This window comes from Neomonachus schauinslandi, chromosome 3, assembly GCF_002201575.2.
Source record: "Neomonachus schauinslandi chromosome 3, ASM220157v2, whole genome shotgun sequence".
In the NCBI taxonomy this organism is placed as follows: Eukaryota; Metazoa; Chordata; class Mammalia; order Carnivora; family Phocidae; genus Neomonachus; species Neomonachus schauinslandi.
Window position 1 is genome coordinate 127,221,347 of NC_058405.1, and position 27,107 is coordinate 127,248,453.

Sequence of the window (27,107 nt, forward strand, 5' to 3'; positions counted from 1 at the left end):
CAGTGGGGGGTGTGTGTGTGTGTGTGTGTTACATTTTATTTTTTTAATTGTTGCTAATTTGAAGGTCATAAGCTTTTTTGCTTATATTGGTATGTACTGTTACATATTCCAGTTATGAACAATACTTTTATTTCTAATAGAAATTCTACTTTATCATCATATTAGTCTTTTTTTTTTTTAGATTTTATTTACTTATTTATTTGACAGAGAGAGAGAGAGCGAGAGCAGGAACACAAGCAGGGGGAGTGGGAGAGGGAGAAGCAGGCTTCCCGCTGAGCAGGGAACCGGATGTGGGGCTCGATCCCAGGACCCTGGGATCATGACCTGAGCCGAAGGCAGACGCTTAACGACTGAGCCACCCAGGTGCCCCATCATATTAGTCTTTTAACATACTGCTGAGTTGACTTGTTATTGCTTCATTTATAATTTTGCATCCATATTTATAAGAGACATTGATCTACACATTTGAAAACTATTTTACCAGAATTTTAAAATTTAGATTACCATATCTTCATAAAATAATTTGGAGGAACTGTCTTTTTCTGTTGTATGGAATGGTTTAAATAATAAACAGATTATCTGATTTTAAGATTTTAAAATGCAATTTATTTTAATATAATTGTGTTAATGTGCTAAAAAGAATGTGAAGGGATATTACATTTGCTAGTATTAAATTTTTTTTCAAATTTCATTCTGCCCTAAAAAAACAAGTAGGGCATAATTGAAAAGGGGCATGTTTATTTTTCCTCAGAAAGTGCTAAGCCTCAGACCATTTTCACAAGGTAATTTTGTAGGAAACATGAATAAGAACTAACCAAATAAAGACAATTACCACCATAGTTTTCTTTACAGAAACAAAATCTTTAAAATTAACCAAGGAAATTAAACTTAAAGGGAAAGTTTTAGGTTGCTTGAATATGAGGGTACATCCACGCACATTTCATGATAAGCACAGAGTTGTAGAGATTAATACTTCATTTGGGATAAGAGAGAGAGTGAGAGTGGCTCCTATTTAGATCCATTCCACTGAGATTGATAAAAAGTTATTGGTTAAGCGTCTGCCTTTGACTCAGGTCATGATCCCAGGGTCCTGGGATGGAGTCCCACATTGGGCTCCCTGCTCAGTGGGGAGCCTGCTTCTCCCTCTCCCTCTGCCTGCCACTCCCCCTGCTTGTGCTCTCCCTCTCGCTTTCTCTCCCTGTCAAATAAATAAATAAAATCTTTTAAAAAAAAGTTATTTATTTATGAAATACCTACATCACTGACCATAAAAAATGACCTGCTCATAATTGGCTCATTCTCTAAGATCATAGCATATGTCAGCATAAATGTACACTTTGAATCCTTTCCCCTATTCACCCCGTTGGATTTCAATAGCATTTCTTTTGCTTTCTGTTTAATTGAAAATTAATTATCCAACAGACAAGTCCCAGGACTCCCATCCAGAATATATTCCTTCGTTTATTTTTTTCTTTGCCTTGACCAATTAAAACTTCTGGAATCCACTGAGATTTTTATATGACGAAGTTAATTATTTTGCATAATTTAGGAGCAAAGTCTATTCTGTAACAACTGTTTAACTGTAATTTCAAAACCATCTCCTTTATAGTCACAATCATTCTGTAAGAGTATTGCAGTTCTAATAACAAACGTTTGAATTGATAGTGTCTCTTTAATATTGTACAGCAAAGAATTTTGTGAAGTAAAGACATTAACATAGTCCAAAAGCAATGTAAAGTCTGAGCAATCAGCATAAGGGAAAATGAGCTATTCCATGTAGAGTCTTCATAATTGCTCTGAAGCAGTATATCCCAATGGGATGTGCACATGTACGCTTTTGAGAAAAATTCATGAATAAGGGATAAAGAAGGAGTTTGTGCCCATCAGTTTCTCAGGGAGAAAAGATCATGTATCCTCATGTATCCTACTTTGTTTAGACAAGTGATAAAATTAATTATGTAGAAGAACTACAGAGACCAACAGAGTTTTTGAACACTCTCCATGCACCTATTTTTTTTTTTTTAGTTTTTTGAAACTGGAAATATTGGAAATTAAGTTTTTAATCAGAGAGATATATGAAAATGTATTTGCTGTGGATCATGAACACAAAATGAGGAAAAAAAAGAGGTGCAGAGACTTAAGAGGAGTGTAGAAGTGATAGTGAATTTCAGAGGAAAAAAAATAGACATTTTATGTAGACACCAGTATATGCATAGAAAAAAATTCTGGAAGAATACATAAGAAACTTTTAATTTTAGTTTTGTTTTTAAGGGAGGAACCACCTTTCATATTAAAGCTTTCTACACTGAATTAAAAAAAAGGATAGACACTTTAAGAGCAAGGTTAAGATTCCAAAGGAAGAGAATATGTCATTATTAAAACATAAAAATTATTAGGTTGCAAGAAATTTTTCTCTCTTCTGAAGGGCATTAAAAATACTGAGATACTTCTAAAAACTGTATTTTTTCTATTACTATTCAGTTTATAATCTTATATTTAATTATTACACATGTCTGTAGGTAAGTTTTCTGTTGTTGTTGAGAGTGAACCAGGATGTTGCTGAGGTCAAATAATTTTCTTAATTTTAACTTTAGCATGGAGGTACAGCATTCCAAGAGTACATTTGTGTTACACAGAGGGACTCAGCTTTCATCATGATTATTATTTCTATTTCTATATTGTTACTTCTATATTATATATATCATATTAACCAAATCAATAGCATTCTGTATTAATGAGTAGCTTTTTCAGCTCTTGACCGTATAAGATGATTTCACATTTCTATAATTCTATTATGATATTTATAAAACTGCACGCATATTCAGTAAGAAATTATAGAAACTATATAAACCAACACCCTTAATTGCACACTATTGAACTTAGCTTCTTTTGAAGGTTTGTGTTTTGATCAAGACTGTGGAGGTGCTTAAAAAAAGGAGATGTTTTTTAAAAAAAACTCTACAAATAGGGAAAGATTGAGGCTTGCTAATATGGAACCCAGTTCTAGTTGCTTAAAAAAGAAAAGTATGTAGGAAGAGCCTATAATTTTCACTACTATCTTTGGGCTTGGAAAAATGCCCAGGTTAGTGACAAAGGGAACTTTGGGGGAAGACTCTAAATCTACCAGAATGTAAGAGAGAAAATGGAAAATCAGATGGATAGCTTCATTGAAAACACAGCCGTGTAAAATCTTCGAGAGTTAAAGGAATAATAGCAGGATTTCTATTGATTTTTTCCAAATTGAAATATTACTATGATTTAACAATTTCCGTTATTTTGAAAATAAGCAGAGATGCAGCTGTAAGCCATTAACTACAGTCAAAGTCATTATGAATTTGCTCTTGGGGCCAGGATTCACATATCAGCTGTGACCCAATCTTGAAACCTGATTGTCTTTCTGATCTTAACCATTTTTTTGAAGTACAATTTCCCCGGCATCTACCCCTTCTTTTTTCAGGTGGTGTTTTATGATGTCTAGGACACTGCTTCTCATACTTCAACATACACATAAATTTCCTGAAGATTTTATTAAAATGCAGATTCTGACTCCCTAAGTCTGAGAGTTTGCACTGTAGTAAGTTCCCCGTGATGCTGATGCTGTTGGCTTGAAGCCTGTGCTTTGACTAGGAAGGGACTCTGGAATACTGCAACATCCCCCTAAATGATTATCATTAGATTGATCTTTCTATAACATGATTTTAATAAAAGTCTTCCTTTGTTGGAAAACCTTCAGGGATCTACCAAATCTAGTTTAAAGCCCAAATCAAGTCATTCACTGCCTTCCTAATTTTGAAAAAAACTTTCTATCTTCCACCACTCCCTTTCAAGAACTCTGAGTTTTAGTCAAACTAGCCAAATGTCTGCTTTCTGCTGAAGTTCTAGTTCCACCCAAGAGGTGGACCTAGTAGACTACTGGCTCTTCCCCTCCCGCTTCCCAAATCCCTCCCCCTCTCCAGAAGAACAAGGGAGAGAAAAATATGGAGAAAATGGTGAGCAAGCCCTGAGTCGAGGAATGGGGAAAAGGGAGCTGTTTGGAACACACGTGGGATGGTAGCTCTGGCCTGGGGCAGAAGGCGACTCAGCCTGGTTGTAGGAGGCTAAAATAAAAACTTTTCCCTTCATTTCCTTTGGGATTTGCAATGCCAGGCCCTGTGCTAGCAGCAACTGAAAGCTGGCTCAGGTCTCCCCAGCAGGAAAAGCAAGGGCAGTGTAGATACCTGTAGATACAAGATAGTGCTTGGGGGCAGCTGACCTCAGAGCTCTCCATACTTTTCCTTCTCCAAGCCTTGGGGCTGGGAAAGTACAATCTCACGTTCGCGGCTGTGAGGGATTTAACTGTGCTTTTCTGGTATCATCTTCATTAGGTTTAATTAGCAATGTTCTACTTGCTTTATAAAAAAAAAAGTTGGGAAGTATGCTTTCTTTTTCTGTGTTCTGGAATAATTTAAGCATAATTAGAATCATCTGGTGTTTGAAGGTTTGGTGGAATTCTCTTGTGAAGCCATCTGGGCCTGTTGCCTTTTTAAGGGGGTAGGATTGGATAATTTTTCTATTTTTTTTTCCTATGGAAATTAGTCTACTTAAGCCACCTCTATTTAATGGTATCAGTTTTGATCAATTAAACTTACTGGGAAATTACTATTTCATCCCTGTATTATTTGCATAGAGTTGTATAAAATATTCTCTTCAGTATTTTAATTTCTTCTCTTTCAGTGATTATTTCTTATTGTGTATATTTATGCTTTCCCTTTACCCATTTTTATCCCTCAGTAAGTTACCAAGTGATTTCTACCCCAAAGAACCAGCATTTTAACTTATTAATTCTAATATTTTTCTAATAATTACTTTCTGCTTTATTTTTACCATTTCCTTTCTTGTGCTTTACAATGTTTGTGTGTTTGTTTTGTCCTAGGATTTCAGGTTGGGATTTTAATTCATTTACTTTTATCCTTTCATTTTTATTGATGTTAAGTGCTTAAGGCTATGAATTTCTTGAATCACAGCTTTTATTATATCCCATACATTCTGTTTTTATTATCATTATTTTTAAAAGAAATTCTGACATTTAATTTAGCATTTTCCTTTTACCAAAGAGTTGTTCAATAGAAGTTTTACATTTTCAGCTGGAAAAGACACTTTAGATATTTTCTTGTTAATTTCTATTAATACTGTGCTCTGATCAGAGAATGTTATTTGAATTATTTCTGTATTATGAAAATGAGGATTTCTATGCGATATAATATATGCTCAACTTATGTGAATGTTCCATATGCCTTTGAGAAGAAGGTATGTAAATTATTATTGGTGCTAAAATTCAATATAGATTCATAAGATCAACTTTATTCATGATGTGAGAAGTGTCTTCTATCCTTTCTTGTTTTTTGTCCACTTGATTTTCTTGGTCTGGGAATGATACATTGAAGTCTTATAATATTATTTTGTTTTTGACTGTTTCTCCTGGCATTTCCTGGAGTTTCTGTTTTATAAATGTGGTAGTTGTATTCATGGCTATTTAAGAATATTATCTTTGTTATGAATTATGATCTTTATTATTTTAACATGTCTTTCCTTGTTTCATTTAATACTTTTTGTGATGATTTATACCTTGTCCAATATCAAGATGTCAACCCTGCATTTATATATGTATGTATTATGTATGTATGTATATATTTAAAGTAACAAATGCACTTTTGATCTACAGATAAAAACTACTCAGCGAAGGTCAGTAACCATTTCAGCTCCTACTCTGTTAGAGCCATATCCTGTACAGTCTTCAGGATCTAGGTTAACAGGTTATTTTCATTATTTCATGTCATCCACAGTATTAGAAAACAAGGCATTATAGCAGTTTAGATGAAATGCACTGCTAGCAGCCAAATCCAGTCTCTTATATTCCATACTTTTTCTTCTTTCTTTCTTTCTTTCAAGATTTTATTTATTCATTTGAGAGCGAGAGAGAGAGAGCACAAGCAGGGGGAGGGGAAGAGGGAGAAGCAGACTCCCAGCTGAGCAGGGAACCCGATGCGGGGCTCAATCCCAGGACCTGGAGATCATGACCTGAGCCACCCAGGTGCCCCCATACTTTTTCTTTAGATCTTCTACTTTGTTGTTGGAAGCTTTCATGGCATCTTCCCTGGAAGTTCCTTTCAGCTGATTCCAGGCATCCCACTTGGCCTTGCCTTTGAAATCCAGCAGCCTAGGCTGCTCTGTGTTTGTGCCACCCACAGTTCCTTGTTCATAGTGGCTGTAGGTGAACAGCATCTCATCATCTGCTAGCTCGGTCTTGAGGTGCTTAGCATCCTCAGCAGTTTTGTCAAACTCAGCCTGAGACATGCCGGCAGGGTTGCAAGGATTCCAGGGAACCCTGCATTTTTATTATTTATATTTGTCTGATAAAACTTTGTCCATCTCTTTATTTTTAACATTCCTTAAACCCCTTAAGGATGTTGATAGTATGTAGCATAGAGTTGGGTTTTACTTTGTGAATCAATCTGAAAATCTGTTTAATAAGTAAATTAACCTCATTGACATACATTGATATGACTAATATGTTTGGTCACATCAGTAATGAACTCTTACTATTTTTTTATATTTACTGTACATACTGTGATAGTTACTATGATTCACTATGTGGTCTGTTTCCTTGCGTTTTTGTTTTTTAAGGGGTCTGGAGTGGACAGAGTATTTAATTTGGTTTAGGAAAATTTGTATTTTTTCTAATGATTACCTTTATTACCTTAGTCCCTTTATTCCTTATTTAGGCTTCTACTATTTGATTTGTCAGCTTAAGATGATCTCAGTATACAGTATTCAGAAAATGTGTTTCATTTTTTTCCTTCCTTTTCCTGTTTTTCCTCCCATTTACTTAGCTATATTTTTAAATTCTGTCAGATTATTTAACAGGTACATACTATTCTTTCATCTCTTTGCCCCACCTTTATTATAGTCTTAAGTCTGTAATTAAATATGTATATTAAATATCTTCAGTGCTCACCAGAGGTCCTCTTGTTGAAGTTTTTCAATTCCTATCAAGCTGGCTGAAGGTCTTCCTCTAGTAGATTCCTCAGGGAAGCCTCATGAATACTGTATTCTCTGGATTGTTACATGTTTGAAGTTGTTTTCTATCCCCTTGGTTCCCCATGCAAAGGTGAGATATTGGAGAGGCTCACTGAGATTTCTAGTTTGAGAATGGCTTATTCTGTTGGACAGAGAAGTATAATTTCCTCTTTGTGGAGAAGCAAGTTGGTGTATCTTCTGATTCTCAGTCTCTTTGGTTTATTAGTTCTCCTTAATCTCAACACCTGCTGCTCCCTTTACCACCTAGCCTCCAAGGGATGCGTGCACCAAGAGCTCTCCCTTTCCCCCAGAGGCCGTACCTTTTTCAGGACTGTTGCTTCCACTCCTGTGCACTTTTCTGCCCCTTCCTTTCAGTTCTCCAGGAGCCAGTGCTCTGATCTAGCAGGTCTTATCTTTATTCCCGGCATTTCTCCAGTCCATGTGGAACTTTCTCCTCCGGGGAGTGATGTTATATCGTTGTGGGTTCTGTTGCTGCTGTACCCCACTCTCTTCTCCTTGTTTTTGATCTGGCCTAGGCCCTGGAGTGGTTCTCCAGCTTTGGATGCTTAGACGCTACTTCCATGTAAATTGATATTTGTCGCAATCTCTGTCTCCCAGTCATGTGGTAGGCATGGGTTATGGCTAGTTTTATTTGCTCCCTTTTGGGATCTGTGTGGTTTTGGAGAAAGTGAGCAGAGATTTGAATTTAGGCAATCACCATCATCCTATGGGAACTCAAAGTGCAACAGATACCACTTTTTTATTTCAGTAATTTGAGTTGAATTGTGTTGTAAGAACTTTGAGGGCACACCTAATACATTATCAGGCATATAATAAGTGATAATTAAGTATCTGATGGAGGAATGTATCAATAGATATTATAATTCACTTTACTTTAGCAAAAGAAATTATGGAGGAACTACTCTAATATTTATGGTAAAATAATCATGCCTAAATTTTATTAGTTGCTAACTCAGTGGCTTAATTGTTGCCAGTCTATCAGTGATATATTATGGAAGTTAAATACAGAAATCGTTTCATGCATTTGGTTACAATTCTGAGAGACAGAGTGAGGTGAGCACAAATCAGGATAGACAACATGGTAGAGGTGATTTTCTTTCCTAATAATGAATAAGGCTAGATGAAACTTACAGGTAAAGAAAACAATAAGCTATGCATTGTATTTTCTTTGGTTAAAAAATTACATATATTAAGCTCTCTACTTTTAGCTACTTGGAAGGATGTCATATAAGAAAAAAAAAAAATTCCATGAAACCTCGCCAATGATTTTGATCAGAGAATGTTGGCAGACTGAACGAAATATCTGATAAAGTAAATGTTGCCAAATAATTTCAATGTTTTTAGTAGATGGTTTCTTAAACTTAATTGTGTGGCTCTGTGAGGACACACAAAAAAAAGTAAATCAGAAAAGATAAATCAGTACCACTTTCAGGGGATGGGACTGATAGTGGCCCCCATCTTTCTCTAGAGCAGAAGTTTTTATGGTGGTGAGCATACTCCGTATCTGTGCTGTCCAATGATGGCTACTAGCCGCATGCGGTGAATGGCCTGAGCAACTCAATTTTTAACTTGCTTATTTTAATTACTTCATGGCTACTATATTGGGCACTGCAGGTATCCAAAGAGACATTCATGAGCTCAGGCTTGAAGTTATCTTATTTGGGGGAGATAAAAAGAACAGGAGAGAAATTTGGGTGGCATGAGGAAGTGAGGATTATCTGTCTGTTATCTATCTATCTGTTTATCTATTTATCCATCATCTATGTATCTACGTATCTATCTATCCATCCATCTATCTGAGAAAGAGCAAGCGACTACTTTTTCATAAGGAAAAAAGAGGAAATGCTATTTTCTACTCTTAGGTGAGCTCAGGACTACTTGTAAAGTTTTGAGTCTTTTCAGTTGTTGCCTCTGCAGCTTTGTATCAGACTATGACATCCACCTTTATGTTTAACTCTTTGCACTCTTTCATATTAGTGAAATCCATACGTAGACTATCACTTGGTTGGTTGAGTATTTTGAAACTAAGTTAAGGAACACATATACTCACATGAAACACACACCAAATCCATCCCCATATTTGTCCTGATGTTGAGCCAAGAGCTATCTAGAAATTTATTAACCAGACCTTTAGTTTACTGGTTTGTTGGATTGTTTAAGGCCTAGGTTTCTTGGATTCAGGACTCAGGCTGCCTGAGTTTCAATTCTGGATCTCCCATTTATTAGAAGTGTGACTCTTGGAGACATACTTAACTTTTGTATTAGTTTCCCCATGGGGTTGTTATGAAGGTTAAATGAAATCATAGTTGTAAAATATATAGAATAATGCTTTACACTGCTTATTGAACAAGTTAAATTAAAATTATTAAAGATTAGATGCTACCAGTATTAATGACATTTTCTCATTCATCAGAGCTTGTTCAAGTATCTGTCACGTGGTAGACATCAGAAACACCATCAGGTGACTGGCCAGGTTGGTACTGATTTAGTAGGCTTCATATGTGATGGGATCCATGTTCAGGGTCTCAAGATGGTAGCACAAGCTCTTTGTTCCCTACTGCCAGGCAAATAGAGAGCAGAAGAAATGTTGAGGCTTTTAGTGAGATGAGTTTGAAATAACTGCAAATAGGAAAAACATGTTGTCTGATTTTGCCATGAAATACCTTCCAGTTTAGCAATTCTGAGACAGATCTGTTTGCAAAATGTGAGTAGGTACCTAGGTTAGGCTGATAGCATACTCAATATTCTGTTGCTAAGGTTCTAAGCCTATTCGTGGTATCTATTTTTAGAGTGTACAAGAATGAATCAGAAGCCTATGATTAATTATTAATGATTGTGAAATAACCCTGTTGGATGATAGAATGTAGAAAGTTTTAATAACAGCTGCTTTGAGGATTACTTTTAACAAATACATAAAAGGATTTTTGAAGATATATTTTACCTCCTTGGAACATTGCTTGTTTTGAAGTAATTTTCTCTTTAAATGTCTATGGTATAATCCTATCTTGAAAAGAAAAGACCATGGCAATGAGAGGCTCCAAAAAGATTAATTACAGCTCTTTATTTATTAGCACGCAAACTAAATTCATAAAATTTGTGAATGTCTAACAGCCTATCAGATTAAAAGAAAACTTTTTTTTTCAGTGTGGTGTCCTTTTTAATGTCTATAATAATTAGTGATATTGATCATTTACTACTTCCAGGCTCTGTTCTCAATCGGTTACATAGGTGAGAAAACTCAAGGGTGGAAAAGTTAAATACCTGGTCATGGTCACACAGATAGTAAGGATGGATTTGATCCTGAGCAATCTGACTCAAGGACCTGTACTCTTGACCTTGATTTCTTTTCTAGCTCACAAAGAGGACCCACCATACATCACTAAACAAGGCCATGGGAAGATTATATCTTGTACAGATTTCATTCTTCCACATCCTACTATAACCATTCGTTTGTTTAACAGACACTGAACACACACTAAGCTAATGATGGATACGCTTTATTGAGCATTTATTGGCGAATGGTTTAAATGTATCATCTCATTTAACCCTTGTAGCTACCCCATGACATAGCTTAGAGACCTTAAATGGCAGCGTGTTGCGGCGAGCACAGAGGCAGGAGTTAAATGCAGGTCCCCTGACTCCAGGGCTAATCCTCTTCAACACGTTACAGGCAGCGGATTGTGCTCAGGGCTGTAGAATATGGACATTGCTCAAATCACAAACCCTTTGAAGAACTTGGAATGCAGTTTTGCTGGTAAGATATGCATGCAAATAACTGTGAGGAGAGTTATAAAGGTTAGAGATACTCTCCTCCCAAGCTCATCAGACACAGCAATCACCTTTGACAAAACAGGAAAGACTACAGACGAGATCGGGCGCGTTCAGGGTGGTATGGCCGTAGACCAGGAAAGACTACATAGAAAAGGATATCTGAGCTGATTAAAGAAAGAAAGTGAAATTTGGAAAAGGAATGATTTAGGAAATCAAGGTCAGATAGTGAAAACTAGCAGTAGGCATCTGTAGTGATTTTGAAATAAGAAAAACAGTTTTAGTATTAATAGGCCTGTTTCCATTTTTAAAACACAGCACAGGGATTTTCTTTCCAAAGTTGGTTTATACTTTCCTTCGTTTGTTTAATAAGTATATACTGAGTATCTATTGGGTATAGGATATTGCTGATGCCAGCAGTGAAGATAGCCAGTGTTCTAAGAGACAGAGCTTATGGCCTAGTGGGGGAAAGGCTGACCAAAAAAACAAAAAACAAAAAAAGTGAGGTGCACAGCCTGTGTAATGATGATAGTGCTCCCATCAAACTCCAAGCAGGGCAGGGGGATGGGGAGTCAGAGGCAGGGGTAAGGCAGCTTGCTACTTCAAATAGGGTGATGAGAGAAGGTCTCACCGAAGAGGTGGCATATGATAAGAACCTGAAGAGGTGAAAGAGCAAGTGTAAAACCACATTTCAGGGGCGCCTGGGTGGCTCAGTTGGTTAAGCAACTGCCTTTGGCTCAGGTCATGATCCTGGAGTCCCAGGATCGAGTCCCACATCGGGCTCCCCACTCAGTGGGGAGTCTGCTTCTCCCTCTGACCCTCTCCCCTCTCATGTTCTCTCTCACTCTCTCTCTCAAATAAATAAATAAAATCTTAAAAAAAAAAAACCCAAAAACCACATTTCAGTACATGTCACTTTAAGAACTTCATACCTGAGGGCACCACATTTCAGTACATGTCACCTTAAGAACTTCATACCTGAGGGCACCACATTTCAATACATGTCACTTTAAGAACTTCATACCTGAGGGCATGTGCCAGATAGCTTGCTTTTACTCACCATGCCTCATCCCCCAGGATCTGCTCTCTATGCATCTCCACCCTTCTTTTTTCTGTGCAAGGATAGGCTATGAGGAGGATATCACCAAGCAACTTTGCACTTTGGCTTACAGTTAGGTTCAGCTGCTGAGAGGTCTGGCATGAGGTCAGAGGGAGAAGAGAGTGAGGTCTGGATATTTATTCCCTCCCTCTGTCTCCAAGTGGAGCCCTGAGTAATATGGGGCTGAAGGGAATCAGCTTTAGCCCTGTTTTAGGAAGTAAAAATGTGAAGCAATGAAAGATGCAATGATTTGACCGTGGTATAATGAGGGTGGCGTAACTGGGGTAAGAACGGAAACTGCAAATATCTAATCTTTTGAAGCCTGTTGAAGTTAGCCCACCGAGAGGCAATATTTCTCTTTTTATTTATTTATTTATTTATTTATTTATTTATTTTTAAAGATTTTATTTATTTATTTGAGTGAGAGAGAATGAGAGACAGAGAGCATGAGAGGGAGGAGGGTCAGAGGGAGAAACAGACTCCCTGCCGAGCAGGGAGCCTGATGTGGGACTCGATCCCGGGACTCCAGGATCATGACCTGAGCCGAAGGCAGTCGCTTAACCAACTGAGCCACCCAGGCGCCCAATATTTCTCTTTTTAGACGCCTTTAGGCGCTGATGACATTTACTGACCCTATCACTGAAAGAATACAGGTGCGCAGGTGTATGTAGGACACACACCCCATCGCTTGCCGTTTCCAGGGGTTAACAAATTCCTTGAAGCTCTTCTACAGATTCCTGGATTCCCTAAGACCCTTGGCTCCATGGAAATGAGAGAGAGCTCCTATCTTTGGGTGATCTGGTACATAGAATCTCTCAGCAGCTAACATTTAACAATGCTTAATTTTGTGGTTTCAGTGAAAAAAGTAAAATAAATATTTTCCACTGTAAGTTGGGAGACTAAATGAGGCTTTAACATGAGTTCCATATCCAGCCATGCAAGAAAGTCATGCACTGTCAAGAAGCATTTTCAGAATTAATGCTCTATAAATATCACATCTTTATTAGGAGCTCTAATCTTTTATTCAAAGATGCAGTGTGTCTCTAAGTAAAATAGTCCAAGTGGACTTGTATTATTGAAACAATGGCACATAGGATATTTTGAGGCAGATAAAATGTTACCTGTTGTTGGGTAGAAATAGCTTGAAATATTACTCTGATACACTAGCCTGATAAAAAACTATAAAACAATTGAAATCACCCCCTCCTGTCGGGTGACCTGAGTTTCTCTGAGTTCCCAGTGCTGTGCGCGGCACTAACCACAACGTGGGATCCCAGCAGAAATTGATAGCTGTGAATTACTTCTATTCAGAAGAAAATTGCGTCTTATTTATTGGTGATAAGTGGACATGAATGGCTCATTTTTCTCTATTTAACGACATCTAGAGGAGGCTTTAATTCAGCATATCATAAGAACGATGAAAGAATTTGTTGAGATGGACTGAACCACACTTGTGAGAACTTTAGGCATTTTCTCTTCAGTTAACTTAGGCACACATACACACACCGTAAAAAACACTATGACTCTTCCAATGAAAATCTTTAACAGTATTCATAATCCACTAAGTCTGTGGCAATTTGTGATAGCAACAAGAGGAAACTAGTATGTTTACCTAAAAGTAAACCATGAAAAGACCTATCAGAGCCATTTAAAAAGTAATACAAATATATTCACGTAATTTTGCATTTGCTCCTTTACCTCTTTTAAAAGCTGTGTGTAGAATTGATACAGAAGGAGAATAAAACAGTTTGTGGTAAATAATTGTTTCATGCGCCCACATCACTCTGACCTCTAGTTCTGCTGGTGCAGCATCTTCCCTGACTCTGACCCTCTCACCTTGCTCTTATAAGGGTCCTTTTGAATATGTTGGAACCACCAGGATAATCTCTTCATTTCAAAAAAAAATTTTTAAAGATTTTATTTATTTATTTGACAGAGAGAGAGAGAGAGCCCAAGCAGGGGAAACAGCAGAGGGAGAGGGAGAAGCAGGCTCCCTGCTGAGCAGGGAGCCCGACCTGGAGCTGGATCCCAGGACCCTGGGATCAAGACCTGAGCTGAAGGCAGACGCTTAACTGACTGAGCCACCCAGGCACCCCATTTCAAAATTTTAAATTTAATCATATCTGCAAAGTCCCTTTTATCATGGAAGGTAACATAGTCACAGATTCGAGGAATTAGGATGTGGGCATTTTAGAAGGCCATTATTATGCCTACCGTACTAGAAGAAGGACCTTCCTCCTTCAGGTGCTATTGCTCTTTGAACCAGGACCTTAATTTCTAACCACACAATGACTAATCTTAGTCTTTGTTTACGTATTTATTAGTGAATAGATGAATAGAGTTTAGCTCTGTGTATTTATTCAAGAGTCCATTCCTTCATGTAATCAATAAACTGAGTCTTATGTCTGTTTTATTTGAAAGTGTTGCTTCTTTTCAAGAAACTCAGTAAAATGTTAGCTGATTATTTTACACAGAAATTGCTCTAAGTTGCAAGGGTGAAATAATTGTTATTGTTGCTAGAGTCATTATTTGCTGTTTAACAGTAAGGACATTGAATTGTTTTTCTTTATGGGAATAGTTTGATGCTTAGAGTCTGACCTAAAAGCAAATTTTTCATATTAGGTTGTACCGTGGGGCTATCTATGTAATCATTCATCATCAAACATTGCCTCAAATTGCAAGCACTTGAAGAGTATTATGGTTTAATCACTTCATATTCTAAATGTGGTAGTCGGCTTTCCCTAGGAAGGACGATGTGGCTCAGAGAGAATGAAAACACCACTCAGCACTTTTTTTTCCTTCCATAGTAAATGCAAAGAAAGGACTATCTAAGATCATCACTCTGTGGTAGCTATCTCTGTAATCTTAAAATGCCTATTCACTCATAATCAGCCTCATTCTCAAAAAGGGCTTTATAGAATGTTATAACTAGAAGAAAAATGGGAGATTATTTGGTTTCTCTCCCTTTTTTGTACAAATGAGGACCCTGCGACCCAAAGGGGAAATGACTTGCTCAAAGTCAAACAATTAGGGCACTAGACTCGACTTAATTTTTCTGACTTTCGGAAGTGGCTTCTTTTGAGCATATTTCCATTGAGAACATGCTTTGAACATTCGTGTGGAAATGTGACTATGAGTTTTAGCATGATACTGTGGCAGAAGTGACTTCTTGAAGACCTCTTGTCTCGTTTCCTGTTTTCCTTTCTGTATGACTGTTGCAAAATATTACAAATCTGTGTGTGTGTGTGTGTGTGTGTAATGCAAAAAGTACTCTGCTAGTGTCTCTTAGATATAACCACCAATGGTGCCTGTCTGTGAAGCCTTGGGTAAAGCCATGGGAATTTCAACTGCAATATAAATTAGTACAGGAAGAGAACCAAATGAGTGTTGCAGGCTTCTTATGAGAGAGTCATTGGTGTAAGTTGTGGAGGAAATAAAAAGAAACCGAAACTTGATCATTGATGATCTGTCATGATGTAAGTGGCAACAACTCAGGGAAGCCAGGATGTGTAAAGAAAGGAGTTTGTAAAACAGGGACAGAGGAGTGAAAAGATTTGCGTGAATATACAGCTGAGCTAAGGCCAGGTCCTTTATATTGACCTGGTTTTAACTCAGCATCCAGCACCTCCTCTCCCGGATCCTTCTTTGTAGTGGCTGAAGATGTTTAAGTGGAGAAGTGACCTTATTGAAGTAGTTCTTTATGATATGTCATTTGCCAAACTGTGCTGAATATTGTAGAGTAGAAAGTGGTCCAATGCAGGGTGACCGGTTTGGAGGTTAACAAAAGAGTGTAAACCCAGGCTGTGGGAACTTTCAACCACAGAATCTGTGAGAACGCCATCATCTGCAACACCCCCCCCCCCCCCCCCCCCCCCGTCCTAGGCAACAGTAGAACTCTTCTTTCTCTGATCGAAGGTCAACCTCTCCTGTATTCTCAATGCCACTCATTCTCACTTCCTCAAGAATCTTACATTTTGGATCTTTTCCCTATCCTCTGTCATTGCTTCCTCCATCATTATTGGCACCTTCCTCTCAATATTCTCAAATCTATCCCATCTTAAAAACAGAATTTCCTCTCACCTATAGCCCTGTCTCTTTTTTTCTTTACTACTAAACTGTTTCAAAGAAATATCTAGGCTAACTGCTTATACCTCCTCAATCATAAAAAATTAAACATGCCACTTTGCCTTAAACATGCTCCTGGCTGGGTCAGTTGGTAGGACATGTGACTCTTGAGTTCGAGCCCCATGTTGGACATAGAGATTACTCAAAAAAAAAAAAAAGTGTTAAAATAAAAGAAACCTTCATCTCTCATTTGAGCTTTTGCAATTGCCTCCTACTGATCTGCTAACTAAACCACCTCTTTCCACCTATAATCCAGTTTCTATATAACAGTTGGAATGTTACCATAAAAGTCCATGACAACCACCAACAATTAAGAGAGATTGGATATAATGCAATTTGTGATTGGTTGTTATTCTCTATCTTCCCCCCATTCCCAAATAGGAGGCCAAAGTTGTCATCTTTTGGTGGAGGGGCCCAAAGAAAGGAAGGTAATGCCCATTGAGGAAATACCAGGAACTCATGTCTTGGGAAGTAGATGAGGAACTTTCATGTCTTCAGCTTTCTTCCAGTTCAGTTTCCCTACATGGTGTCAGCAAGACGTGAGATTCTTGATATTACTGCCACTGTCTTGGAAATCCCAGCTGTAGCACTCAGAATCATTCCTACCAATATTTAACCTAGACGAACAGCTGCCACAAGGTGGTGCTGAATGAGGCTGGAACCCCGGGCCCTGACTTGGAGAAATTTGGACACCACTTCTGGACTCCCAGTCTGTCCTAGTAGGCTCATCCTGGTCACTTCATTAACCTAACCATAACACAACAACACATTTCGTGGCAGTGAGCATTTTGGACCACACTTACTGTGTTATGGAAGGGTTCTAGCGTATTTTCTATGCTCAGATCAGAACGTGTCACTTCCCTGGTTAAATCTCTTCCACAGCTTTCTTTGCTCTTAGGATAAAAATCTAATCACATGTGCTGTAAGACCCAATTTCAATCTCAAATTTCAAATCTCAAATGAGGAACAGGCAGTTGGCATGAATGCATGATTCACCTGCTAAAAAAAGCTATCAATATGCCAAAGGGGGATTAAAAAAACCTTCAACCAGCATTCCACTCTGGATACTTCATCATCTTGCCCTCCTCTCTCCTCTGTGCATGTTGCAATTATATGAAGATGTCAGGCTCGTTCCTACCTCAGAGGTTAAGAACACCACTCAGGCTGGAATGCTTTTTTCCTTCTTTTTACTTGATTAACCATTTCTTATCTTATAAAGATTAGCTTTAAAATCACATCATGATAACCTATCCCTTTTGTACCTTGAATTAGATTCCATCTCCCTGTTATAGCATACCTATCCTTTCAGCCTTTTTTTCACCCAAAATTTTGATTGTCTAATATCTTTTTTTCCCAATCCATTTATCAATCCATCCATCCATCAAAAAGCCATCTATAAATCTTTATTAAGCATCTACTTTTCACCAGGAGCCTCCAGCTAGTGGTAAGCAGGCTTGTGGTGGGGTTCCTAGCATTGACAGGTTGAAAATGAATACAGAGGAAAGGGAAAGGGATTCAAAAATAAATTTTGAGTGTTAAGACTGGAAAGATGGTAAGAAAACCCCAAATATAGGAAAATCAGTATGGAAGAAAGTTTGGGGGCAGAAGAAGTTATCCTTTTAATTTGAGACGGGTGTAACATTGAAAGGTTAATTTCTAGTATATAAGAGAAGCTAGGGAACCATTTGCAAACCATCTGCCAAGGAATGATAGGTGAAGGTATAGGAATACTTGTAATCTCTGAGGCACAGAATAGAAATAAAGAGAGGGTTGGCATATTTGAAGGGCACTCTAGAAAAGTTAGCCCCAGAATAGAAATTTTCTTTCACATTTTGTATGTAATACAACTTTCTGAAAATAGCTTATTTTTAAAGGAAATACATATATAGCTTTAGTAAGATAAGAAAGCTTGATGAAGTCCTTGATGTATACCATTCCACTAGCAAGGAACGGTTTAGCATTTCTAAGGTGAAAAAAAAAACCCAAAAAACCCCATTGAAGTTTGGTTCTCGGCTGAGCAGTAACTGTTCTGTAATTGTACAAGTTGGAGCCTTAATTAGCCAATTAAATCCTCCTTTCTTGATCTTCATATGATTTAAATGTATATCTTGACCTGTCTTCAGATATTGCAAAAATTCTCCTCTCTTCGAAACAAGTCCTGAAAATATTAGTCAATAGAAACCCATCCGCACAGTGATTTGAGTCACAACAAATCCGGATTCCTGGAATCTGCGAGAAAACTTGTGCTTGTTCGCATCGTGCCTCCTTTCTTGAAGTTCTACGGCTTGGCAGATTTGTTCTGAGACAAGGTTTGCTGTGCTGCTTTGTTCTGTCAACGCACACGGGGGCAGCAGAGAGGCAGAGTAGACGCCCAGCTCTAAAGAGCAAATCCGAGAAGCCTGAAGCTCTAGCTCTGGGCGTAGTGTTTTCAGAAACACTGCTTCAGAAATTAAACGTTTTATTTTTGAAACAAGCATAGCCAATTGGCATGCCTATTTTTCTCCTTTGAAAGAAAAATAAGACCTGCATTTAGGAGTAGGTGAGTACATGTGAATACAGACATTGGCAAGGGTAGTACGTGGATGGCTCAGAATACATGTCTTGGTTTTTCTTGGATATTTACAATGTGACAAAAGATTTACAAGTAAATACTCTATTCTACTGTCCTATAGCCTTAAGAATGATTATTTTGAGTGCATTCCAAGCCCTGTCCCCTGTTGGGAAACATGTGGATGTCCATTTTGATTAAATGTAATTTGAATAAGAGACTGGTGAAATACGACCGCTTTTGTAATAGACGTGTGAGCTGTTTTTGGTTGTAGGCTAGGTTGCAAGAAGTTACTGAGTCAATCTGGCTCGTAACTAAAAATTTACAAATACTGAGCTATGAGGATAGAGGGTAACATAGTCCCGGGGCTGCAGGATCCCTGTTTCCTGTTGCCTTTGTTCTCTCTGCCCGATTTCTTCCCCGCCTCCCTCCACCTCACTTTCCAGCCACTCTCACCTCTTTGCCCCACTAGCTCCCTCAGTGGAGGTATTACCTCCAGGCAGCCTGCCCTGGGGGTCCTATAAGCTCCCACGGGAACTATGTCTTGTTCCTAATTTTATCTCCAGCACCTAGCACTGTGTGCTTATTAGGGCCCAATTAAAAAAAAAAAACACTTAAAATCGTTATCAAGGAGGTGAGATTGAAGGGTTAGAGGAGCAAAGGACTAGTCACACTGGGAAGAAGAGGTTCAAAGAGGATTTGCGACCCTGCGTCTGGTAGGGTGGGGCCGGTGGGTTTAACACCCGAGCCCCTGGCAAAGACGATGGAGTTCCTTCATTTCTTTTCAGCAAACATTTGGCAGTCAGGTAAGACCAGCTAGACCTGAGGCCTGGAGTCAGTCAGGTAGTTAGTCATGTGCCTCAATCCCGATGAGAGCCAGGGGCTTAAACGAAGTGAAGGCATGTCTGTGAAAATGCTTTGTGTAGCTCTAAGCACAGAAGCATGAGCACTGCAATCTGCTTAAAAAGAAAAGCAGCGGCTTAGACCTTGTAGTGATCTTAGCAAAGCTCTTCTCCTGTAGCTTTCTGGTTGTTAAGGTGGTTCTCTCAAGGGCGCCAGTCTGTGCTAGAGGTCATTGCAGTGCAGTGGGGAGAGAGAGGGAGCTCTTTCTGGAGAGGACTCAGCTCGCCTTCTTAGCATCTTGTTGCTAGGCAATAGCTCCTCCAGCGAAAGCTCATCTCCCTCCTGAAAGATGGAGTAGGTCTTGTTGAGGGAAAGGCCGTTTGTGTGAACTGGACCATATGCAAACGGTATTTTGCTCTAATCTTCAAAATTGCCTTATTCTATAAGGAAGACAAATGATTCCTACTTAAAATCCTGTTACTTGGCAACCAGATGCTACACCTCCTCTCTCTTTGTTACAAAGCAATATACTTCCTTTTTAATCTTGCTGATTTATTTTTACCTTTCCACCCATATGCCTTTCCAAATTGATTTAATGAGATTCAGTAAGGCATTGTTTTGTGGTAGTATTTCCCTAGATTGCTGAATTCATTTCCATTTGAAAAATTACTTTGGATCGGCAGCTTCTAGGCCGCACCTAGCATATTGCTCTTAGTGCATATTCCATGATGATAAAATCTAATGGGTTCTCAATTTGATGGGCCAATATTTAAAGAATATGTATTTTTTAAAGGAAGTGTTGGTGCTGAAAATCCTACACATGGTTTGTTAGACTCTAAAATTTAAAAAATCAATATAGAATAATTATCTTTTTCAAAACTGCAAAATATCCATCAGACTCTAAAAGCCTTTTATATTAACTTTTCAATATTTTAAATTGTTGGTCAATTTAGAGAGCAAAATTTGCAATTTGCTTTTATTCTTATCTCATAATAATGTCACAAACTTTTGGAAATTAGTGGCCAAATTAACATAACCACATACTATTAATCTTTTTTTTTTTTTTGGAAGATTTCTAAATTTATAAATAGAGAAGTTTTAACTTAAAACCAAGGAGTTTTAAAGTTCTCTTCTCATTGCTATTGTATGATTTGCAGAGTAGATTCTTGTGTTTATTACAAAGATTTTTATATTTCATCCTGGAGATTTGACACATGATTGCCACCCAACACTAATAATTCTGACGAGAAGTTTGAAAAACTCTTGCATACGGAGTGAGTTGAGTGAAGTTGAAAGGATTTTATGTGACATTTGACTTTTTAATTTTCTTTCCCTCCCTCCTTCATCTGTCAGCTACCTCACATTTGTTGATTTTCTTTCTCTGCTAGTTAGCATTTTGGGGTCATGATAAAACTCCAGTTGAACCAACTTAAGCAAAAAAAAAAAAAAAAAAAAGGTTTGTTTATGGTAGACCTGAATAACCCCAAACCAGGTCTGCAGTGCCTCAGGGCTTTTTCTCCCTCTCTCATTCCTGCTTCTGTGATCGTGCTTCACTCTCTTACCCTATCTTTATGTCTGTGTCTGTACCCATGACTCTTGGTGCCTTCCTAGACCATATCTTCCTAGTTTAAACAGAAAGGAAAGTGTTCTAAGTGACTAATATTTATATCCCAGGAAAGATAATCTGAGGTCACATACATCCTCGAAAACCAAATCTTGTGGCCATGAAAGCAGAGAAATGAAAGAAAGCAGTTCTGCAATGGTGGAGGAATATGGTGGTGCAATGGATTTCAAGGAGGGGAGTATGAAGCAAATAAAACTAGAAGTAACCGCTGCTCCATCATTTGCTTTGTACTTTGAGAAAAAGGTGGGTTAGACATACTCCGGGCCTATAAGGAGCTGAACATCTCATGACAACAGGTTTATAAACTGATACATTTAATACAGTGCACTTGTACAATAATTAAAGTTTTCACATTCAGTAAGGCATCTGGGACCTTAGAGAAGGTGAACCAACTTTCCTAGGAATAGGGAGATAGGAAGTGAGAGGAAGTGTACATGGAGGGAAGAGGGGGGAGTTGTTGCTAAGAAGCCTTTATAGTGATACTTCTGTGTACACTGAATCTTGAAAAATATATAGGAAAATGTCAGGTCGGCAAAGGAGCAGGACACTAGGCAAAGCGAGCAGCAAAGACAAAAGGAGCATGCATGGTATGTTTATGAAATGTTAGGGGTTCGGTATAGGTCAAGCAAAGAGTAAATGCTGGGGCTTGGTGGGAGGCGTCTGCAAAGAGAAACAGGGATGGTGCTGTGAAGGGCCTTTTGGGCCATGATAAGGAGTTTCAGTTTATCTTGTATGTGGAAAGGCATCCTGAGAGATTTTAAGTCTAATATAAAAAATCTGGTTGGGCATTGGTGTTGGTAAGGAAACATTATTGTGGTTCAATATTTAAAATGAAAATGGAAAATACACTGGAGTCTACATTTTATTATTTATTTATTTTTTCCTTAAAGATTTTATTTATTTATCTGACAGAGAGAGAAACAGAGAGAGAGGGAACACAAGCAGGGGGAGTGGGAGAGGGAGAAACAGGGTCCCCACTGAGCAGTGAGGCCAACATGGGGCTCATGACCTGAGCCGAAGGCAGATGCTTGATGACTGAGCCACCCAGGCGCCCCTGGAGTCTACATTTTAAATCTGCCTGGGGATCACCTGGAAGTGGACCCCACAGTCCAAACTCCTTAATGATTATTAGTTTAAAGTAGTGCTGCCAATTTTTTCAAGATGCTACACACAGATTAAATAATAATATTTATATAGCAAACTGGGAGAGCCTGGGCAGGGTGTTGATAGCCAGAGGTCACCAGCACAGGAGTCCTGGCTGCTTTGGGAGCCATGAGGGGTAAAGAGATGGATCCCTTCTCAGACCATAACCCGTTAGCTTCACACTAGTTAAGAAACTCTAGTGTACAGATCTGAATTAGAGTAAGGACATGCTGTCAGCAGAGTGGCAATCACCTGTTTTGATAGGGAGTACAAATAGTATTAAGACTTGTTGATGGCAGTGAATTAAGATGGGGAATGTTTGACCCCTTGAAGATCTTTTTTTTTTTTTTAAAGATTTTATTTATTTATTTGACAAGGAGAGAGAGACAGCAAGAGAGGGAACACAAGCAGGGGGAGTGGGAGAGGGAGAAGCAGGCTTCCCATGGAGCAGGGAGCCCGATGCGGGGCTCGATCCCATGACCCTGGGATCATGACCTGAGCCGAAGGCAGACGCTTAACGACTGAGCCACCCAGGTGCCCCCTGTCTTTTCCCTTTCTTGATGCTGACCTTTGAAACACAAAAGTTTTTTTTTTTTTTAAGATTTATTTATTTATTTTAGAGAGGGAGTGTGTGCGTGCGTGCACAGGAGCAGGTGGAGGGGCAGAGGGAGAGAGAGGCGAAGCAGACTCCCCAGTGAGCATGGAGCCCAAAATGGGGCTTGATCTCACGACCCTGAGATCATGACCTGAGCCCAAACCAAGAGTCTTTTGCTTAACTGACTGAGCCACCCAGGCGTCCGAAAAGGGATTTTAAAGTGCGAGAAATAGACTCCTACTTTTATGATGTTTTACTATGATTTTATCTCCTTGAAAGGGGTAGAAAAATGATTATTTTTTCTTCTTGAGGCCACCTTGTTACTTCTTCCCTCCAGATGCACTCACATGAGAGGGTCTGAACCCACGAAAACCTGGGGCAGGACTAAACTGCTCTTCTTGTCTCCCCCCAAGTCCCATATACACGGTAAAGGCAGTCGAGGGGATATTAGGCAGGAGGAGGGTGGTTGTGTACAGTATTTACTGGAGATTTCATGTTGCATTCTAGCAACAATGCTCCATACAAGTCAAGTCCTGTAGAGAGGATGCCTGGAGCCCTGGTGTCAGTCCTTTCTGTGACCTGTAGTGTCCCGACTCCACTGTGAATAGGATGGGAGAGCTAGTGAACACGATGGGTAGTGGAAAGTCCCACTTCAATGCAGAGGGATCTCACTAGATTAAAAGCTACTAGTATACCGAGAGTGGGTCTGAGAACATATTTATTCACTTGCCATAACAGTATAGATCATAAGAGAGAGATTGTATTAGGACAGAGCTGAGGGTGGGGGCAAGGGTTAATTTGCTCATTTGCCATTATTAAATGTTTTCTATCAATAAATGTTGAAAATCTAGACAGGCATGAATTACTCAGTATTGAATAACTGAAGAGAAAAAGAAATACATCTTAGAAATTATGAAAAATTACCTGGGAAAGAAAGACCTCAGAGAAAAAGGGGCACCTGGGTGGCTCTGTTAGTTAAGCGTCTGCCTTTGGCTCAGGTCATGATCTCAGGATCTCGGGATAGAGCCCCGCATCAGGCTCCCTGCTCATATATATGCAAGCTGAGATGATAATTCAATATCTGGATTAAAATTCACACTGGGGACAGTAAAAGACAGATTTGACACTGCAGAAAATTGCATTAGTAATGTGAACAATGAGTAACTCTCTCAGAATGTACAGAAAAAGGCAAAATAGTAAAAAAAGATGAGGAGGGCAATATTAGATCTGACAAGCCAAAAATGGAAAGTCAATCTCAAGATTACAAATGTTCTAGAGACTAGAATAATTGGATCAGAAGCACCCATAAAAGATAATTGTTGAAAAATGTCCTGGGTTGATAATGGCAGTTAAAGGGGTTCTCTATGTTCCAGACAAAAATCAACACAAAGAGATCTATAGGTAGGCACATTTTGGTAATACTTTAAAAAAAATTCCCAGTAGACTTATAAAATACTTCAAAAACATTGAGGTCATAAAAAGCAGCTCCTTCGTAATAATGAAAATCATGAAAGACAAATATCATGTGATTTCACTCATATGTGGAATTCAAGAAACAAAACAGATGAACGTAGGGGAGGGGAAGGAAAAATAAAATAAGACAAAATCAGAGAGGGAGACAAACCATAAGAGACTCTTAACTCTAGGAAACAAACTGAGGGGATGGGGTAACTGGATGATGGGCATTAAGGAGGGTATGTGATGTAATGAGCACTGGGTGTTATAAGTAACTGATGAATCACTGAACTCTACCTCTGAAACTAATAATGCACTATATGTTAATTAATTGGTTTTAAATAAAAAGAAAAGAAAAAAATCATGATGACATTGGATGACTCCTCCGCTATGTACATATTGGCAGAAAGATAATGAAACAACCAACTTAGTACTAATTTTCTATAAACTCAGAGGGGAAAAAGATTTAATTCAAAAATTTTATAGAAAACCAATTCTTTTATGAATAAAGACAGCAAAATTTATTTTTACATAAGCAAATTCTCAGAAAATATATCACCCATGTATTTTTAAAAGTAACAGGAAAATACACATCAGTGAACCAGAAGACAAATCAAAAATTAAGAATTCAAAAATGACAATGTTACATGAAAAGTATTTAGGGCCCGACCTTTACTCTTTGTGGAGCCCGAATATATTAATCCCGTGGAATTTAGAGTTTACAGGTGGATTTGGAGTCCCGGCTAGCATGCTACTTCTCCGTACTGCCCCCAGCTCTTCCTATCCCTTTCCAGTACCAGGAAATCTGAAGCACCTGCAATATTCACTGACAAGCCATTCAGAAGGGCCATCTTAACAACACAGCTTAACAACACTGAAGCCAGACTGGCTCGGTTAAGTCCAGTTGCCGAAAATCTGGTTATATGAGAAAGTTGTTTAACCTATCTCTGCCTTAGTTTCCTTCTCTGTAAAATGGGGGTAATAGCAGTACCTGTCTCATAGAGTTAATAAGAAGTAAATAAGTCAACAGACAGTGACATTAGCTATGGTTATTTCAGACTTCGAAATAACACTTATTATATATTTTACGTGTGTAAATTAGAGAAATGAATTAAAAAACCACATAATCTTCTCTGATGGGAAGAGAGTACAATACACATTTTATTTTTATTTATTTTATTTTACTTAAAATTTTTTTTTTTATTTATTTGAGAGAGAGAGAGAGGGCACAAGCAGAGGGAGCAGCAGAGGGAGAGAGAATCTCAAGCAGACTCCACACTGAGCAGGGAGCCCGCCGCGCGGGGCTGGATCCCAGGACCCCCGGATCATGACCTGAGCCGAAGGCAAACGCTTAACGGCTGAGCCACCCTAGTGTCCCTAGAAGACACTTTTTATACTGTGTAATGCAGACCAGGCACAACATGAATCCCTTCTCTGCCACTTTTTAGTAGTGTGAATTTGAACAAATTACCGAAACTCTCTGAACCTCAATTGTTTTCATCTGTAGAATGGGGTTATTGATATTTAATATATAGGTAGGGTGACCAGCTCATCCTGTTTTCCTCTGTATGTTTTCAGGTTTTTCGCACCTGAAGTTTCACATCCTAAAAACCCCTCATTGCAGACAAACTGGGACCACTGGTCACTCTATTACAGGGTTGTTGAGAAGATCTGACAAGTATGTAGCATATGATCTTAAAACCTAAGTGTTTTCCATTATTTATATTCGTTTTTGTAATAAGCCTTCAAAATCCAGTGTGTATCTTATATGTCCCGCATGTAATTTGTACTCACCACATTTTAAGAACTCAGTCACCACAGATGGCTAGTGGCTACCATGTTGGACAGCCCAGCATTAGACTGGTGCTGGAATAAGTCAAAGAAGAGATAGGTACCTCCCAAAATTGGTTCTTTTCTCTGCCAAGAAGACGATGATAATTTTTCCTTTCTTATTTCACATACTCTTTCAAAATTTCCAAATCCGTGAGTTCTTTGTGAAGTTAGATATTGTAGTTAGATGATGAAGTAAAAGGATGTTAGTTTATCTCATATTTGGGATTATCCACAACATTGATCAACAACTTGGTGTATATGTAAGGTTTTATTCAACCACTTTGCTGAGAGAAACCAAGCCAAAATGCATACAGCTAGGAAAGCCTGTGGCTTTTTTTTATTGCTTACTTGTTTTTAAATGGTTTATACGTAGGGACTCCTGGGTGGCTCAGTCAGATAATTTGATTATCTTGATTTCCGCTCAGGTCATGATCTCAGGGCCCTGGGATTGAGCCCTGTGTCGGGCTTCCTGCTCAGGGGGAGAGTCTGCTTGAGATTCTCTCTCGCCCTTCCCCCCACTCATGGGTTCTCTCTCTCTCTCTTTCTCTCTCTAAAATAAATAAATAAGTAAATCTTAGAAAAAAAATGAATGGTTTAAACATAGCCTGTATTTACAAATTATTCTGGGCTAGAGAGCAACCTTGATTCTTCGGTCATCCTTTTTTTTTTGGTCTGAAAACACTGTTTGCTCAAGAGGTTTTTAATCACAACAAGAAATACAAAATGGTGGTAGCTTAAGTTTAATGCTTTCAAATTTTGACATCGGTTGTCTATACCCCAGACGACTAGGATTAGGTCATAGAGATATTTGTTTTGTGATCCTAATGGATATCAGAAACTTGCCAAGCTTTTCCTTAGTCATTGCTAAATTTTAGAAATTCTGCTTAGACCTATGGACCCTGTGTGTTATATAGTCAATAACAGTATCATTAAAGAAGGAAATGAAGCCAATTGGATCTTATCTTCCTCTAATACTGAGTCCGGGTTATAAGATGAA

General features: G+C 38.5%; 1 protein-coding gene across 1 annotated transcript; it reads right to left on the minus strand.

The window, feature by feature from the left end:
• Window positions 1–1,545: 1,545 nt before the first annotated feature.
• Window positions 1,546–6,333, minus strand: LOC110592116 (acyl-CoA-binding protein-like). The gene is made up of 2 exons (XM_044913612.1): window positions 6,067–6,333; window positions 1,546–1,620 (listed from the first exon to the last, which is right to left on the minus strand). The coding sequence occupies exons 1-2, from the start codon at window positions 6,331–6,333 to the stop codon at window positions 1,546–1,548; spliced, it is 342 nt and encodes a 113-aa protein (XP_044769547.1).
• Window positions 6,334–27,107: the final 20,774 nt, after the last annotated feature.

Coding starts and splice junctions, on each gene's coding strand:
- LOC110592116 (XM_044913612.1), bottom strand. CDS start 6,333: ATGTCTCAGGCTGAGTTTGACAAAACTGCTGAGGATGCTAAGCACCTC. Junction 1,621..6,066: donor AAAAGTATGGGGGCACCTGG/GTGGCTCAGGTC, acceptor ATACTCTTACAG/AATGATTGTGACTATAAAGG.